The sequence below is a fragment of the Nansenia antarctica genome (genome assembly GCF_963989245.1).
Source record: "Nansenia antarctica genome assembly, chromosome: 1".
In the NCBI taxonomy this organism is placed as follows: Eukaryota; Metazoa; Chordata; class Actinopteri; order Argentiniformes; family Microstomatidae; genus Nansenia; species Nansenia antarctica.
The window spans coordinates 8,847,606-8,863,813 of record NC_137674.1 but is presented as its reverse complement, the minus strand read 5'-3'; the positions used below and the strand labels follow the sequence as shown (position 1 = coordinate 8,863,813).

The window sequence follows — 16,208 nt, the reverse complement described above, 5'->3', positions numbered from 1 at the left end:
CTATCATGGTCAGACAATCATCCATTACAGTAAAAGCAGATTTAGGTCAATTAACCCCCCTGAATGGACAATCAGAGGTAGTGCTGGCATGTTAGGGTACAGGGTAACATGACCATTAAGATCAGATTGTAATTCATATGATGTAGGTTTTGTTTGGATAACTTGTGCAAAATCATACATTTTTGGATGACAGCAATATGACAGCAATATGCTGGTAAAGTGATTGCAATTCCACGACTATGAAGTTGTCTGGGGACAAACAGCAAGTTTGTGTTAAGCTCCATAAGAGATGAGTACGTAAATAAATCTATTTATCCTGTTTTAAAAATATATATATTATTTAATATCCGGTAACTAACTGGTACAAGTAATGTGGCTAACGTGACCAGTTGCTAATAATATATATAGTTGAAACCAGATTTTATGTAAATACATTTTGTGACCTGCACAGTTTTTCACATTGTCTGGGATGATGGCGAAAGAGAAATAATGAACACTAGTAAGTGTTATTATGATGGGATCAAGTTTGTATCTGCAGAATATCTGCATCATCATGTCAGTGTTACAGTGTCTGGGTGTCTCCGGTGATGTTCGACAGGATGGCTGGCCATTGGCTGTAATAGATATTATGGTCTGGAACCAGTTGCTGGTTAAGCCATATGCCTCAAAAAAGGGTTAAAGTTGACCCCATTGCTGTGGTAGTGCTTTCAAACACCAACTGCTTTTCATCACTTCTCATAAACAAAGCTTCTACATTCTTGTCTGGACTGTATTCATGTTAATGAATGGATCATCATGACATGCTCCCTTAAAGGTGCAATGTGGATCTTTGAAACTTTATAAAGGCTTTCTAATGGTGGTAATGGCTATGTTTAATTGGTAATTGTTTTGGTTCCAAAAGGTACTTTCTATAGGGTGCACAATTAAATGCATACAAACATGTTGTTACTCACCGATTTTATACTTTCTGTCTCTGGTGGCTGTCTCTTTGAATCATGTATGCATGCTGAAAACAAAACAGCTAATAAATGACACTGCACGTCCATTTCAGGGGCTTATATTATTATCAGGGAGGATGTTGTTGTTAGGAACTTCAAGCTGAATTTTGCCGCGGTGACCAGAAGTGGCAGATTTAGACAAAATGACTTGACTTCAAGACGACTTGACTTGTGGCCTGGGGTGGTCCGGTGGTCTAGCACCGCGGTCTACAGTGCACACATATGCCCATGTCGGCATGGGTTTGAATCCGACCCATGCCCTGCTGACATGCCCTCACTCCCTTCTTCTCCTTACTTTCCTGTCTGTCTTCACTGTATCTGCCCCACTCAGAAAAAAAAGAAAGATGACCTGACTTGAAAGACACATGCAGTCAGTTTGATGAAGTAGATTCACCATGCATTTCTAATCCAAATGCAATGTAGAGTTTTTAACAGCAAAACATATAATGCATGAATATACACTCATCTAACACTTTATTAGGAACACCTGTTCACCTTCTCATTCATTCAGGTGGTCTAATGGTGTGGGGAAGGTTTTCTTAGCACACTTTGGGCCCGTTAATACCAATCAATCATCACTTGAATGCCATAGCCTGTTTGAGTATTGTTGCTGTATCATGTGCATCCCTTCATGGCCACAATGTACCCATCTTCTAATGGCTACTTCCAGTATGATAATGCACCATGTTACAAAGCAACAGTCATCTCATACCGGTTTCATGAACATGACAAGTGTTCTCATCTCAACATGGGCTCCCAAATGACCACGTGGTGCCACCGTGCGACACACACCCAGGCCTGATCAGCCTGTGGTGGGCCAACCTCGGCAGAGGGTGTCTTGTGATAAATGGCCGAAACACCCAATGAGGTCGGGGACCACAACTGAAGATGTGTCGTACTGGTGGCACCACGTGATCATTGCCAAATTCCACTCCACCCAAGAGGACATCTCCAACTCCACTCAGTCAATTGTTGTGCTAATTATTTAGGGATTTTAACATCTAGTCCTTCTAAGAATCATGAACATGACAGTGTTCTCCAGTGGCCTTCCCAGTCACCAGATCTGAATCCAATAGAGCACCGTTTGGATATGGTAGAACCGGAGATTTACAGCTTGAAGGTGTACCTGCAGGAATTGCATGATGCCATTATGTCCTCATCATGGACCAGAATCTCAAAGGAATGTTTCCAACATCTTGTGGAATCAATCCCACAAAGAATTGAAGCTGTTTCGAGAGCAAAGGGAGGCCCAACCCAGTATTTGTATAGTTTTCCTAATAAAGTGAGTAAAGTAAATTAAATTAAACGGTTAGAGGAACCAACTGACAGCCATTCATTTGCCTGCTTCATGCTCCTTATCTGAGAGCATCTATATTAGACAATCATAAATGTTGAGATATGAGATAAACTGTAAGAGACACTAGTAGGGTTCCCATGATCATAGACATTTCTGTGTTATCTGATGAAAAGATTTGAGGCTTCTTTGTACTTGTTGGCTCTATCTGTATTGTCACTTTTGGTTAACTAAGCCACTGAATATTGTCTGTTGATGTTTTATTTTTGTTTCTAGATAACTCATGTCCCCAGTTGAAGTTAGACGAGGGGAGTTTTTCCTACAGTTTCAATGGTCCTCAAGAATTCACTGGTACGTGATTTTAAGGTCTATCCGCTTGTTAAGTCTGACGTCAAAAGTGACGTTTAACTATTTCCGTGTCCAAACCAGAAATTCCCCGCACCAGAGTACCAGTGTACTACAGCGGTAGAATGACAGTTTAATCGTTTTTTAAACTAGGATCTATTCATACAACAAGGGACACAGCACTTTCCCGTTTTCTCCATATTGTCAGGGTATTTGAGCCTCGGAAAAGCGCTATATAAATACAATTAATTATTATTATTATTTCTCCATTTCGAAGACAGCGCCTCAGCCAACGTTGGACCCGGAAACACGTCACGACTTAACAAGCGGAATCCATTCATAGATGCCTATGAAATGTTTGCTGGTGTTTGCTATTATGGTCCAGAATTAGAGGAGAGATAGATAGATTCATGACTCAGATGTTTGTCACATCTGTTTGACCAATGACATTTGACCAATGTCTTGCCCTTTACAGATGATTCAACCTTGTATAAAAAGCACTATTGTGTTTATTTTCAGAGTACGGTATAATGCATGATGTAACAGTAGCCTACTGTAAAGTTGAAGACCATTGACTTATTGTCCTCTTTGTTGCAGGATTTGATCTGACAGAGAAGTTCCTTCTCCGAAAGGGAACAGTCACGGGAGACAGGCCATCATTTCGTTTGGGAAGCAGCCCACTCATTAAGCCAACAGAGTGAGTTTGGGGTAAACGTGGGTGTGATGGGAGATAGTCTGGGTAGGTCTATTTGTCCCCTTGTATGAGTCTGTGTGTGTTTATGTTGCTTTGTTTTGGAATTGTCTACAGTGCATGGACAGGCCATGGAAACATGTTAAATTATGCTCTGTCTTTGCTCCACGATCACACTAATGATCAAACATATACCTATTTGAGATAAGTTCACGAGACCCTGTATACAGTGAAAGTGTATCCTAGTATTTGTATGGATATCAGTAGACTGAAGAGGAGACAGTGAATAGCGTCCAGAGTTGTTGCGAGAGTGCACCCAGTTATTAAATGACTGAACGCGCGCACATCAAATCAGTCCCCACATGGGCCGTCTGAGATTTGAAAACACGCCAGGATAATATTGGGTTTCTGTTTTGCAAACCAATATTTTCTCAGGGTGTAGGTTTGCCTTTAGTTGAACTGATATCCGGATGATAAAACAGTAAGCCCATAACTTGGTTTCCTGTCAGGTTGACCAGAGGTGACCCAGATTATCACCTGCTCACAGAGAGAATTCCATTTGCCTTAGCTAATGAAGCCAAACTGTAAGGTGAGCTGTGAGACTATTATGTAGAATAATGGACCGACTTAATAAACAGTGATTTAAGGATTAAACCAAGGGTAAAGAGAGGTGGCCATAGCTAGAAGGTGTTTGAGAAAGAACCATGAGCAGGTATAATGAGGCAGACATATTAAAACCATTTAATGAAAGACAAAGGTGCCACTCATTCATGGTTATTAAGCTTTTGTTGGTGAGACTGCTAGTGTGACCTAAGCCTAATGTATAATGTTATCATGAGAAAGGATTTTCTCTAACAGCCATTATATATCATCTTGATTAAATACTATTTAACCTGATAAGCAATATTAATTCAAGGTCAACAGCAAGGAATGAAAATAGTGTCCCACATCTAAATTATTTATACTGGTGATTTGTGACATTATATCGATATTATCAAAACGCAAAACACACAATGTACTCTAGTTGGTCATTTTTATATGTCCATTGTTTCATGCCCATGGCTGTAAAAGAGATTAGCCTGTGGTCTTCCTGGGCGAGGGATAGTGTATGTGTTTTACAGTACCAAACTGTAACCCCACTCTCCTGTCTGGTCAGCAAGAGGAATCACTGAGGCAGGTGATTTGTGATCTATTTCCCCTCTCAGTCCCTAAGCCAGTCCTAACTGTATATCCTCTTCCACTCCCATCACACTGGCTCACCCTGGCCAAGTCCTCGCTGCCAGAACCTGTTGCTTTTCAGCACTGTCGCCTGTTAAGAGATCATAGTGGAGAGAGAGAGAGAGAGAGAGAGAGAGTGTCCCTCCTCTTCTCCAATTATCTGAGCACTTTGACAGGTGATGTTGCGTGTCAGCTGGGGGAAGCAGGAGTGGGTTAGTGCATGCAAGGGCTATTGGGCCCCCCTTGCCCCTCCCGCAACCTCCAAACATCTCTCACTTTACTCTCAGGAAATGCAGGGGGGCTCAACTTTCTGGATCTGGCTAATGTTCCGTCAGCTCCGAGGTCCAATTGATACTGTTACACACTCTGTCTCCACTCCCGGAACATGAGTTTGAGATGACAGATTACTTAAGTAAGATCCCCGATTCAAACATGTTTAAACAATAACAACAATGTTCTTTCACAATGTACCGAGCCTAAATGTACAATGCTGTCTGTCTGTGTGCAAACACAATCCTCTCTGATCGGAGCTATTTCTGAGTTACGAGTGGTGGTGTGAGGTGCGGCTGTTTTTGTGTTTGGATAACTGCCGTAGTGTGTCAGTCTTGCTGACGTACTGTAAGCAGAATATCTCTTATGATACTCCCACTGAGCGCATCGGTTCAATGTGCACACTCATTTCGTAACAGGCGTTCTAAGTTTGAAAGTGCTTGCATTCACACTTTCTGACTTTGATTGTTTGTATGTTCTATGAATATGCATCAAAGGAGCAAAAATATGCCTCCTTGCTTGCATTGTTAGACTTTTTACTTTTCCTTGCACAAAAAGCTGACAATACAATGTGAGGTATTTTGACACCCATAATGAATTTGCTGTCAGCAACTTTCTTCTTAAATTGTCCAAGAATGGAGTAAAATGGCAATTGAAGGAATTTCAGTAAACAACAATTGAGGGAGGGGGAGGGGCGGTCCCAAAAGTTTTGTACTGTTGCACAACGCTTTTTCAGGAAACTCACCTCAGATAATTTTCTCCTCAGAAAGATCAGGTTAGACTAAGGACTGAGAAGGATTCTTACCATTTAAATTATTTAAAATGTTAAATATCAATGTGGTGAGAGCATGTGTTAGTTAGAGTCACAGATCACAGTCACGACAGGGTCAAGGACCCCTGACCCTCAAAGATCAAGTGTGCCACTGTAGACATAAACTCTGTTTTGAAATCAAAGCAAAAGCAAGAACTCTCTGAACCTTGTGGTGAACTTACAGGCCCCCAAGAGACTAATACTAAGTTCAACTTGGTATGTTGACCATTATGTGCCCTTAGTCTCTGCAAATTGCCTCAATTGGCTCGTTGTTGTAAATTAATAAAATGGACTGTATTTTGAAACAGTCTCAACTAAAGGTTACAAATGTAACCCAGGAAGGAGATGAGGGAGACCCCACACAGGTGACACACACTCTTATGGACCTTTTGCTGAAGATCCCTATTAAATCACGCCTGGCACATGGGGTAAAATTTGCAAGCAATAGCCCAGCCTATCACCCGTTACAATTAGAGCCTGGCAGATATATCGGATCACCAATATTAGAGGAAGATATTGGCCGTTAACAGAAATATCTGTATCTGCACATAATTCCTCAGATAATCCACAGATACAACACCGAAGATGTGCGTCAGTCTCACACTCCTAAATTACAGAAAATCTTGGGCTTTTCCAGAGCAAAATTATATTATGTATTAATAAACTTGTGTATTGGCATTTGCTATTACTTGAGTTCCTACTAAAGTGGCTGACTTTAGCAAAGTAATGTTAACTCTTTGGATTGCAGTCAATTAACACAGTTTCGATATAAATGGATGTCGACTGAACTAGAGAGTTATTTGGCATAAGGTGTCACACAATCAGATATTATTTACCAATCATTTATTTTACCAGTCAACATGGGTAGCTTGTATTCATACATTTGAGTCAGTCATTCTAGCTAACTTTTGTCACAAGCAGCTTGGGAGTGTAGTTCCAATCAACCGTATCAGCATGGACTGCATGCAGGTTTGTTTACTCTTGTGAAGAGAGTGGAATTTACCACTCTGATAAAGTATATCTTGGGGAGGGGGAGGGCTGAAATAAACCATTACCGGGAATTACAGTGTTTGCCAACCCGATAGAGTATACCTGCAGGGAGTATACTAACAGTATGTTTTAAGAATGCTTTTCACAGTGCATTTTTTGTTTGTTGAACTTTCGCCCTGTTTAAATGTGTTAAATAAAATATAACAATACAAATTCAGTCGATGATCAAACTGATCATACTGTGTCACAACAATTCAGATTATTTGCCATATCAGCATCAAAACTATCTTTTTGCCATTGTTTTCTTACGAAAACTGTGCTCAAAGGAATTCTTTAAAAACATATATATTTCAGGAGGGGCTATCGGTATCGGTCATATGTGAATTTGACCCTCTCTGTATCAATATCGGACACACCAATCTAGTATTGGCCAGTCCCTAGTCCCAATAAAGGGATGTAGAAAGCGCACAATTTCATCCAGTGAATCACTCTTCACGAGAGGGGACCCTGCTTGGTCTGAACTGGAGGACTGTACGGATACAAGAATGTATATCACACTGTCTCTAAACCAGTGCTAAGGATGGTATGCACCACAGAGGGCACAGTCACGTCCAGGCTGTAAAACCATTGAAAGGTATGATGAGAAGCCCAGCTGGCAATCTCAGAAACAGACACCTTAGAACAGGGGCCAGGGCGCTGCCAACCCGCGAGTGGCCCCACAATCCAATGGGAGAGACGCTATGTAGACAGCCTTAACCCTGTCAGGTTGAGCAGTTGAACAACTGATCACAAACCCTAAACAACACTGTCCTGTCCATGTAAATGAGCAGCTCTTGCACTGGACATACGTGACACGGTCTGGTGAAAGGCCTGGGCTGGCAATTCTTAAGTCGCGCAAATGACCAAAAAGCTTATATATATATATATAAAAAAAATACGAAGGTTAAATGTTGAAGAACCCACTCCATATAACAAACAACAGTTTTAGTATCATTAAATACTTATAATTTGTGAATTGGATTCACTGTATCACCTCCCGTCCTGCTTCAGGCTACTGAAGTTAGTGATACATGGCTTGTAAACAAACTTAAGTTTTAGGATGTGTTCAAAAGCAAGGACTGTGTGATCATCTAATTATGCGTAGTTATGTATTTTTAGCATGTTGATGTTCTACTAGCATGTTGTGTTCTACTAAACATGCAGTTACATATTCATAGTTCACTCTGAGCTGCTACTAGCTACCAACGGGATGGTAGCAAACGAGTGTGTTTTGATTCAGAGCAAGTTTCTCCGGTATATGGTTTAAGGTGTACCAACATTCAAATAAGCATATCTTCTTCAACAATTTTCACCAGACCCTGTCACAATTACGGAAAATTGATGGTCCGCAGGTGACTGTTGAGGTACCGTAGGTTCAGTATGGGGAGTGGACCCCACCCCTTTCTTTTTGTGTTTTTATGACAGGAACTATTACACCTCTGGCCCGTGTGCCAGGGACAAAGTGACACTTATTAGGAGGAGTCTACCTGGAAGGGCCAGGGCAGGGGACACTCTGAAATACTTGGGCCATCCAACCTTATCCTCTTCATGGCCTTCGCTCAGGGCCACTTGGGTGGTGACAGAGCCCCGGGTAGTTCCATTTTGAAACCGGGAGAGGTTCTGTGGGCTGCATCCATGAAGGACATGTCCGGCTTGGAGGAGACCTCATCCTTCGCCTCCCACACCACTATAGCAGGTTGGACAGAAGGGAGGGAGTCCAGTTCAGCGCCATCATCTTCATCCCTGTTTGTCCTCCTCATTCAATTCCATGCGCATCATCATCAAGCTGGGGCTCGAGGCGGATCCAGCAATGGAGGAAGAGTCGGTCAGCGGCGCCTCGCCCCCCGACATGGTGCTTTGAGCAACAATGCCCTCCACGTACCTGACCCTCCGCCGGAGTACCGCAGTATCCAGCAGAGGGCACCCAAGCACGGTAAGCAGAGAAAACAGAGACAAAGTGGTTATTAATGGAATTGGGCACACACACTCTGTGGGACCAAAACTAAAAGAGTAAGATCTCGCTAGAGAAAAAAACTCGACCACACACCAAAGTAGTACAGCAATGAAGCTACACTACAATGGTGGAAGATAACTAGCATTATTGTCTGAGCAAACTGGTAGCATTGATATTTCGTGCTAGCTCTTGTCGTACAAAGCGTAGGGGCTAGAAAATGTCAGATAGGCTGAAGTTAGTTAGCAAGATTCAGATTACAATTCATAATGACAACGAATGCACTAGCTAGCCAACCTTCCCAGTGGTTAGCCAATAAAAGGCCACTCTTAAATTAGCAGTTTTATCACACAGCACAATGCCACAGATGTCGCAAGTTTTAGGGGAGCGTGCAAAAAAAAACAGAGGTGTTTTATGTAGTAGGAAGAGTAGTAGGAACCCTAATTAACATTTTTTTAAAGAATCTTTGGAACAAATCTTGTGTTTTGTAAATGACCTTGCCACGCTTCCTATTGAATTGTAATGGAAATTTTCTTTTAGCCCTCAGGCAATTATTCACCCCAGAGTCCCTTGCTTCGCCACAAAAGCATTTGATCTTCCTGTGGCTTTAACTCAATGCATATATCATTTTAATCATGTGCCGTTTCCAGAGGTCTCAGAGAATTCAAGGGACACACAGTGCAGGAGGGTATGGCTCTCAGAGAATAGGAGATGATCAATTGTGGAGAAAACTAATTTCCGGCCTGTCTGAACTAAGTCTTTCTCCACTCTCCTTTCTGCTCTGCTCTCTCTCTCTCTCTCGCTCTCTCTCTCTCTCTCTCTCTCTCTCTCTCTCTCTCTCTCTCTCTCTCTCTCTCTCTCTCTCTCTCTCTCTCTCTCTCTCTCTGTCACAGCAGTGTTTAAATTACCTTATCATTGTATCATTGTTATTTTTGCTGATTACAATTTATTGTGTTTTTGGTCCCTCACTTTTAGCTGTTAATGCATTTATATAATGTCATCTGAATTTGAGTTCCAGCTAATTAAACACATTTTGAAGGGTAAAAAGTGCTTATTCAAAAAGCACAGAAACAGGAGGGGAGGAGTATCAAAGAGTAGAGGGGTAATATAAATTTTACAGACTTAACAATTCCCATAGAACCCTGCTATACCATTATGCTATTGAGAAAATTAATTGTTTAAAAAAACAAATTAATGAGCTAAAACCCAATATACATTACAAGCTTGTATCCTGCCCTCTGATGCAGCGCATTATGTGAAGTAAGATTAATAATTATAAGTTATTTTTTAGTCGATTCGGTTCAACCCCTCACGCTCTTGTATACATTTTGCTGAAGACTCTGATTCAATCACTCCTGGTACAGGCCAGTGATGCTTGCGAGTGATAGCTCTGTCTCAAAAAAGGGATGCAGCAAACATGCCATTTCAACTTTCCACTCTTCACCCGCTAACTGTCCGAAGCATACTGTAATCGTATTCTTGTATCTAGCTACAACTTAACTCAAGTGTTCTAACAAGAATCCCGTTAACTCTTTGCTGCCAGTTGGTCTCAGACAATTGCTAGCTATCTTCCACCATTGTGTAGCGTCATTGCTTTTGTGTGTGTGTGTTTTTTTTTTCTCTCTAGGGAGAATTTACTCTTTCATTTGTTGGCCCTGCTACATCTGTAGTGCGCGTGCCAACCTCCTTAATAATCACTGTGTCTCTCTTTTCTCCCACAGGAAACATGGCTTTGGTTTCGACTAGATCCAGGAGACACTGTACCAAGAAGGCGAGCCCCATGGTTTGCCCAATGGAGGTGGTCATGCCTTGACTCTCACACAGTCTGCCCACTGTGCTTGGATTTAATCCACCCACATCCGTCCACAACCGTCCTCGCCACCTCGTTCTCCGAGCTAAATGCTCAGCTGGATACTGAGGTATTCCAGCGGGGTATCGGGTCTGTGGAGGGCGTTGTTCCTGTATAGCACCTGCAACAAGGACAGGGATGGAGATGGCGCTCTGAACTGGTCACTTTTTCTTCTCAACCTGCCACGGCTAGATGGGATACCTTCTCTCCCATCCGTGCGTGCCTATCCTCATTTTTGGAAGCCCAGTGATCTCAGCGGAGATATCTTCCACTGCCTTACCCCTCCCCTGGCACCTTTGGACAGGCTTCTTCGGACAGGCCCCTTCTGGGCCAGAAGTGCCATCCATACCTAGTGAAAGCAGGAGCGGGCACCTTCAGGACTCGCCAAAAGCACGTCAGGACCCCTTATACCAAATAAGTGGGACAGGCTTGCACCAACACCTGCACTTAATTCCCTGGGGCACGGGCCAGAGGTGTTTAAGAGTTATTGTATTAAAAACAAACAACTCCACCTCAAGGGGAACGCAACCGATATCCTTCCGGAGAAGCTATCCTCTGTTGGCCAGGGGTGTGATCTGAATGGTTTGCGAGGCAACTGGGGTCAACTGGGATCTACAGCCAGTACCTCGTGGTTCCAAAGAAAGGGGGGGGGGGGGGGGGGAGGTGCATTCCCCATACTGGGCACATCAGTTACATATATCGGTTTCACATGCTTAGACAGAACTTCCCTCACGCCAGCCAGACACACGGTATTGAACGGGTGTCTGCAGGTGTTCCGCCCAGCTACGTCAGTTCTATACCATATGTATCTGAGGCTTGTATCTTGGGCCTAATGGCTTAGATTTTGGTCATTTTAGCTTGCCCTCCTCCACATGCAGGACTTCCCACAGTGGGTGTCCTCACTCCACCTGGATCCATCTTGCCATCAGCAATGACGAATGCTCATCTCCACACAGTGTCTGGCAGCGCTGGTGTGGTGGAGAGACTCTGGAGCTCACCCATGGGGTAACTGAACGGATGGCACTCGGTTACGGGCCTTTGGTCGATTGTATTCTAGCGGTCCACATAAGGTCTACAATGTATCTAGCCCTTAAGTACTTTTTCCCATTCCTGCAGGCCAGGGACATCATATTCAGAAAGAACAATACATCCACAGTGGTGTAAGTCACTTCCTGCGAACAAGGAACATGCTCTTTGCAACACCTCCTGTCCCTCAGGACCACTCACGTGCTCCCTTTCCATCTCGGGACAGGAGAGTTTGAACACCCTCTGTCCAGTGCACGTGCTGCGCGTTACCTAGTGCCTCTCCCATTGGATTGTGGGGGCCATTGTCGAGGCTTACAATTCTAGATGATTGCATGAAGTGGCGTACTTGCAGCATCCCGTTATTGGAACGGTAGGACTATCACTTGTAGTCATCACCGGCCAATACCAGGCGTGATTGAATAGGGGTCTTCAGCAAAAGGTACACAAGAGTGCAAGTCCCATAGTAAGGGGTCTCCCTCATCTTCTTTAGAGAGCCTGGGTTACATTTGTAACCTTTTTCTTTACTGAAGCTAGTTGAATTTACTCAAGCTAGATGAATCATGTTTGGTAGTAAATCAAAGCTTTTTATGTGAGCTTTTATGTTACGGCAGGAAGAGCAAGGAAACATTATTTTTTAATTGATTGGACAACTTACCGTTCAGGGATACGGCTATAAAAGATATTCAGTGTAGAAAAAACACTGAGAGTTGTAAAATACTTTCACTATCACGTCCATAGTTTTCAGGTTTTACTGTATGACACACTGCAAGTTTGCTGATGTCCAGCTACTTAATTAAGCCACTGAATGTTGTTTCTTCTTCTTCAGATTGGTATTTCCCAACGGGCTGTCAGGTGAATACTCTCTTGTTGCCACCTTTCGGCTGAGGAAAACCACCAAGAAAGACCGATGGTATCTTTGGCAGATATTCGACCAATCTGGAGAAACCCAGGTAGGTAGAGAGACCTTGATTTAATAAATTTTAATTTTGACATTTAGCAGACGCTTTTAATCCAAAGCGACTTACAATTACAAAATTACAGGGACATTCCCCCTGGAGTAACTGAGGGCTAAGTGCCTTACTCAAGGGCACACTAGTAGTGGTGTGGTTTCAGGCGGGATCTGAACTCACAACCTTCTGATCACAAGTCCAACTCACTATCCACTAGACCACCACTACCCCTCCTTGAGATAATGTTGTGTGGAAAGGGGAACACTGCTGGAATTCATACTGGTTCGGGTGTTGGATTTCACACTGGTTTGGGTGTTGGATTTCACACTGTGACTAATGCGGCATGTGTGGTGTCAGTGGATGATTCCTGGTCTTGAAAACAATATGGTAGACAATATAATGATGTGTGACACAGAGCTAGTGATGAACAGTCATTTACCTCAATATCCTCTCCATTCGCAGGTGTCTATTGTAATTGACGGTGCCAAGAGGGTGGTGGAGTTCTCAGCCCAAGGCCTGCTGAAGAACACCCTCCACTACACGTTCAAGAGTCGTGACTTGCATGCCCTGTTTGACCGCCAGTGGCACAAACTGAGTGTCGGTGTTCAGACCAGCATTGTGTCCATCTACATGGATTGTAAGCTGATTGAGAGGAGGCTGACTGATGAAAAGGATGCCATTGACCCCAGTGGGCGCACAGTAATCACCACACGGGTGGAGGATGGGCGGCCAGTAGATGTACGTTTAAAGGGTTGCTTTGTGTCAGTGAAAATAACAATTCTGTTTTAGAAAACAATACATATTGCCACAATGGCCCCAGGGAATGCTAATGCAATGTGATGCACTGTGATGCAGCGTGTGTTGTCTGACTCCTAATGGTTTTGACCCTGGGAGCACGGTTTGCATTAGCTTCTTTGAAATGTAATCCGCTTCTTTGCTGAGTCATGATAATGTATCTAACAAAAGCTTTTCTCTGCAGATCGAACTGCAACAAATTCTAATCTACTGTGACCCTTATTTGGCTGAGATGGAAAGTTGCTGTGAGTTACCAGGCTCTACGGTAAGATAAACTTCTGTTTTACATCATTGGAACAGAATTAGATTATGTTTTTTAATAACTAACAGGTTTTCGGTTGGAAGGAGGGACAGATTGTGGTTTTTAAAGACTTTTGTTCTGTATCCTGTTTTTTTTCTCCATCCATCCTAAGATATACACAGACATACAGTAGAGGGGGATGCTCTATCATCTCACATTCCTTCTGATCAATGGAGGAGTAGTGTACAGTATTTAAGGAGAGAGGTCACCTTTGACCTCTGACAGTTATGTGTTCATATCCATATCATCTCAGTGTTTAGTTACTCTGATTGTGTGGATGTTGTAGAAAATGGCGTATCGGAATTCACAACCTTGAGTAGGAATTGTCCTCTTCTGTCCCTCTCCTGGGACAGCCTCCAAGTTGCATTCCACTAAAACAGTTCATCTGGTCAAACATGAACTGATTATGATTACAATAATGGCACACACACACACACCGTTATTACATTTCACATTATTCCCGAATTACATGTACATTCTGTATCAACTTTTATCAGTCAGCGCGTAAGAGAGAATGTGTCTAATTCATGAAATGGGTGTATTGATCCAGTGTAAGCCGAAGGTGGGCTCTGATGGGACTCCCCCTCCCCTGGTCACAGCCCAGCTCCCCCGGATGCTCTCCCAGCCGGCCCAGCAGCCCAGTGACAGATGTCAGTGTTCAGCCGAGAAGGTACAATCAGTCCACAGCAATTAGGCTCTAATGGGAGGGAGTGCGCTGTGCGTTTTAATGAAACCGGTAGTGTACTACTCTAAATCCATCACCCACCAAAGCTCCACAGCAGATAAATAGCAAATTAAAGCACATTTAGGCCAATGAGTTTCCTTGGACACCAACCAAAGGCAGGAATAAAAGCTTATTAGCAGTAATTTGGTACACTTAAGAGGGTGCTTGGTGGGAGACATGCACTTCAATAATTTCTATTGAAGCAGGGATGTCTTGCTGACTTTCATCTGTCCGGGAAAGTAATGTGTGGATTACAACATGAATCAATTTGATCATGAGCTAAATTATATGGTTTTGTTTTTGAACATTTTTTTTTTCTTCTCTGTGTAGGGGGATCCAGGTCTACCGGGTTTGGCAGGACTTCCTGGACAAAAGGGGGATGGAGGAGACAAGGTTAGACGTTGGGGATTTTACCATCAAATACCTATACTGTATCGGTAACATAAGTGACAGATAAAGGTTGATGCACATTGGTATTGTACTTATTTGTGCTGCTAGCTACAATGTCTGGGTGCAGAACACACTATAGACAGAATTGGTGTGTTACAGCTGAATATTTCTTGGGTTGCCTCATTGTGGGTGAACAGCCACTGGTTTGGGAATGAGTGGAATTCATTAGGATGAACAGGTGGTGATACGCCTATTAAGACCAGATGGCCTTTGAGGTCAATGGCCTAATTACCATGGTGAGGGTCTTGAAATGAAAACATTTCTCAGGGCTACTGTTGCATTTTTGTTTTGTTCTTGGGAAAACAGCTCAGGAATTCTGTGAAGCTGAAACAGCTACATCTAGGCATTAAATCATTATACCTGTATGGCCAACCAATAGGAATTGGGAATTGGTTTATTTCTGTAGCTGTCCACATACTTAGTATGTTGCTGGCGTATAGGTGGCAGTGAGCTTGTTGTTATAGTCACAAGCGCTAAAGAAAACACCTTAATTTATTAATCCATTCCGAGCCATAACAGCAGTCCATTAATCCATTTTTATAATCCTATAAAATGCTCAAAAGGAGAAATTGGCCCTTTGCACTTATGAAACTGAAGCCTGACTTTTCATCATAATCTTCATCATCATAACCATAACCATCATCATCATCCCACCTGTATACTACCTGGTGTTTAGAGTATGAGAATGTTTGTTCAGGGGCAAACCCTTCTAATCATCAATTTAATCTAGTTAATCTAATAGTTAATTTACCCCTGCCAGTGCAGACAGCTAGAAAACAGACTTCCTCAACTTCGATATTCAGGCCAGTGATTGGACAGTTGTTGAATGTGAAGACCTGGAATTAGATTAGAGGTTTAAAATATAACATGAAAGCGAATGGAATCAATTTGTCTGCCCCTTGTTCGAGCAGTGCTAATTGGATATAATTCCTGCTAAATCCAATGGTGTTCCTTTTTAAGGCTGTTACAGTAGACAAAAGCATTATGTTCAGTTTAAATCATTATTGTGTTGTATTGGTAAGCAGACAACCTACAGTGTATTGGCATGTAACTTCAGTATTGTGTATAGTCTATAATCTATCTACCGGTATGTACTATATGCACTATGAAGATGGTTTAATGAGGGTTAGGGTTAAGATTAATTGTAGTTTGCATTATTAATAATAATACATTTTATTTATGGGCGCCTTTCAAGGCTCTCAAGGACACCTTACAAGACAGTTTAAAACCACATATCAAAACATTAAAATCAACAAAGTAAAATTGAGGACATTATTCTGTGGCCCACTAGTAATGTTTGTGAATTCACAATAGGAATGTTTGACATCCCAGAATAAGTCCAGGCTCCCCAGGGGTATTGGCGGGTTTAAGTTCAGTGCTCAGCAGAGAATTAAATCAGAATTTGCACAAGGATTACAGGGCAAAAGGTTGTCATAGTACTTGTAATACACACCGACCCCCCCTTTGTGAACTGTAACATTGTCCTGTGCATTCTTACCCTCTGAC

At 42.6% G+C, this 16,208-nt stretch overlaps 1 protein-coding gene across 1 annotated transcript in view; it reads left to right on the top strand.

The window, feature by feature from the left end:
* Positions 1-16,208, top strand: part of LOC308150556 (uncharacterized protein) — a gene marked incomplete at both ends in the record, with an annotated part of 119,042 nt that overhangs the window by 476 nt on the left and 102,358 nt on the right. The window contains 7 exons of the mRNA XM_080523374.1: positions 2,569-2,643; positions 3,235-3,334; positions 12,309-12,432; positions 12,895-13,170; positions 13,412-13,492; positions 14,079-14,198; positions 14,583-14,645. Coding sequence (XP_080379500.1) covers positions 2,569-2,643; positions 3,235-3,334; positions 12,309-12,432; positions 12,895-13,170; positions 13,412-13,492; positions 14,079-14,198; positions 14,583-14,645 — 839 coding nt within the window. The remainder of the gene's footprint in view (positions 1-2,568; positions 2,644-3,234; positions 3,335-12,308; positions 12,433-12,894; positions 13,171-13,411; positions 13,493-14,078; positions 14,199-14,582; positions 14,646-16,208) is intronic.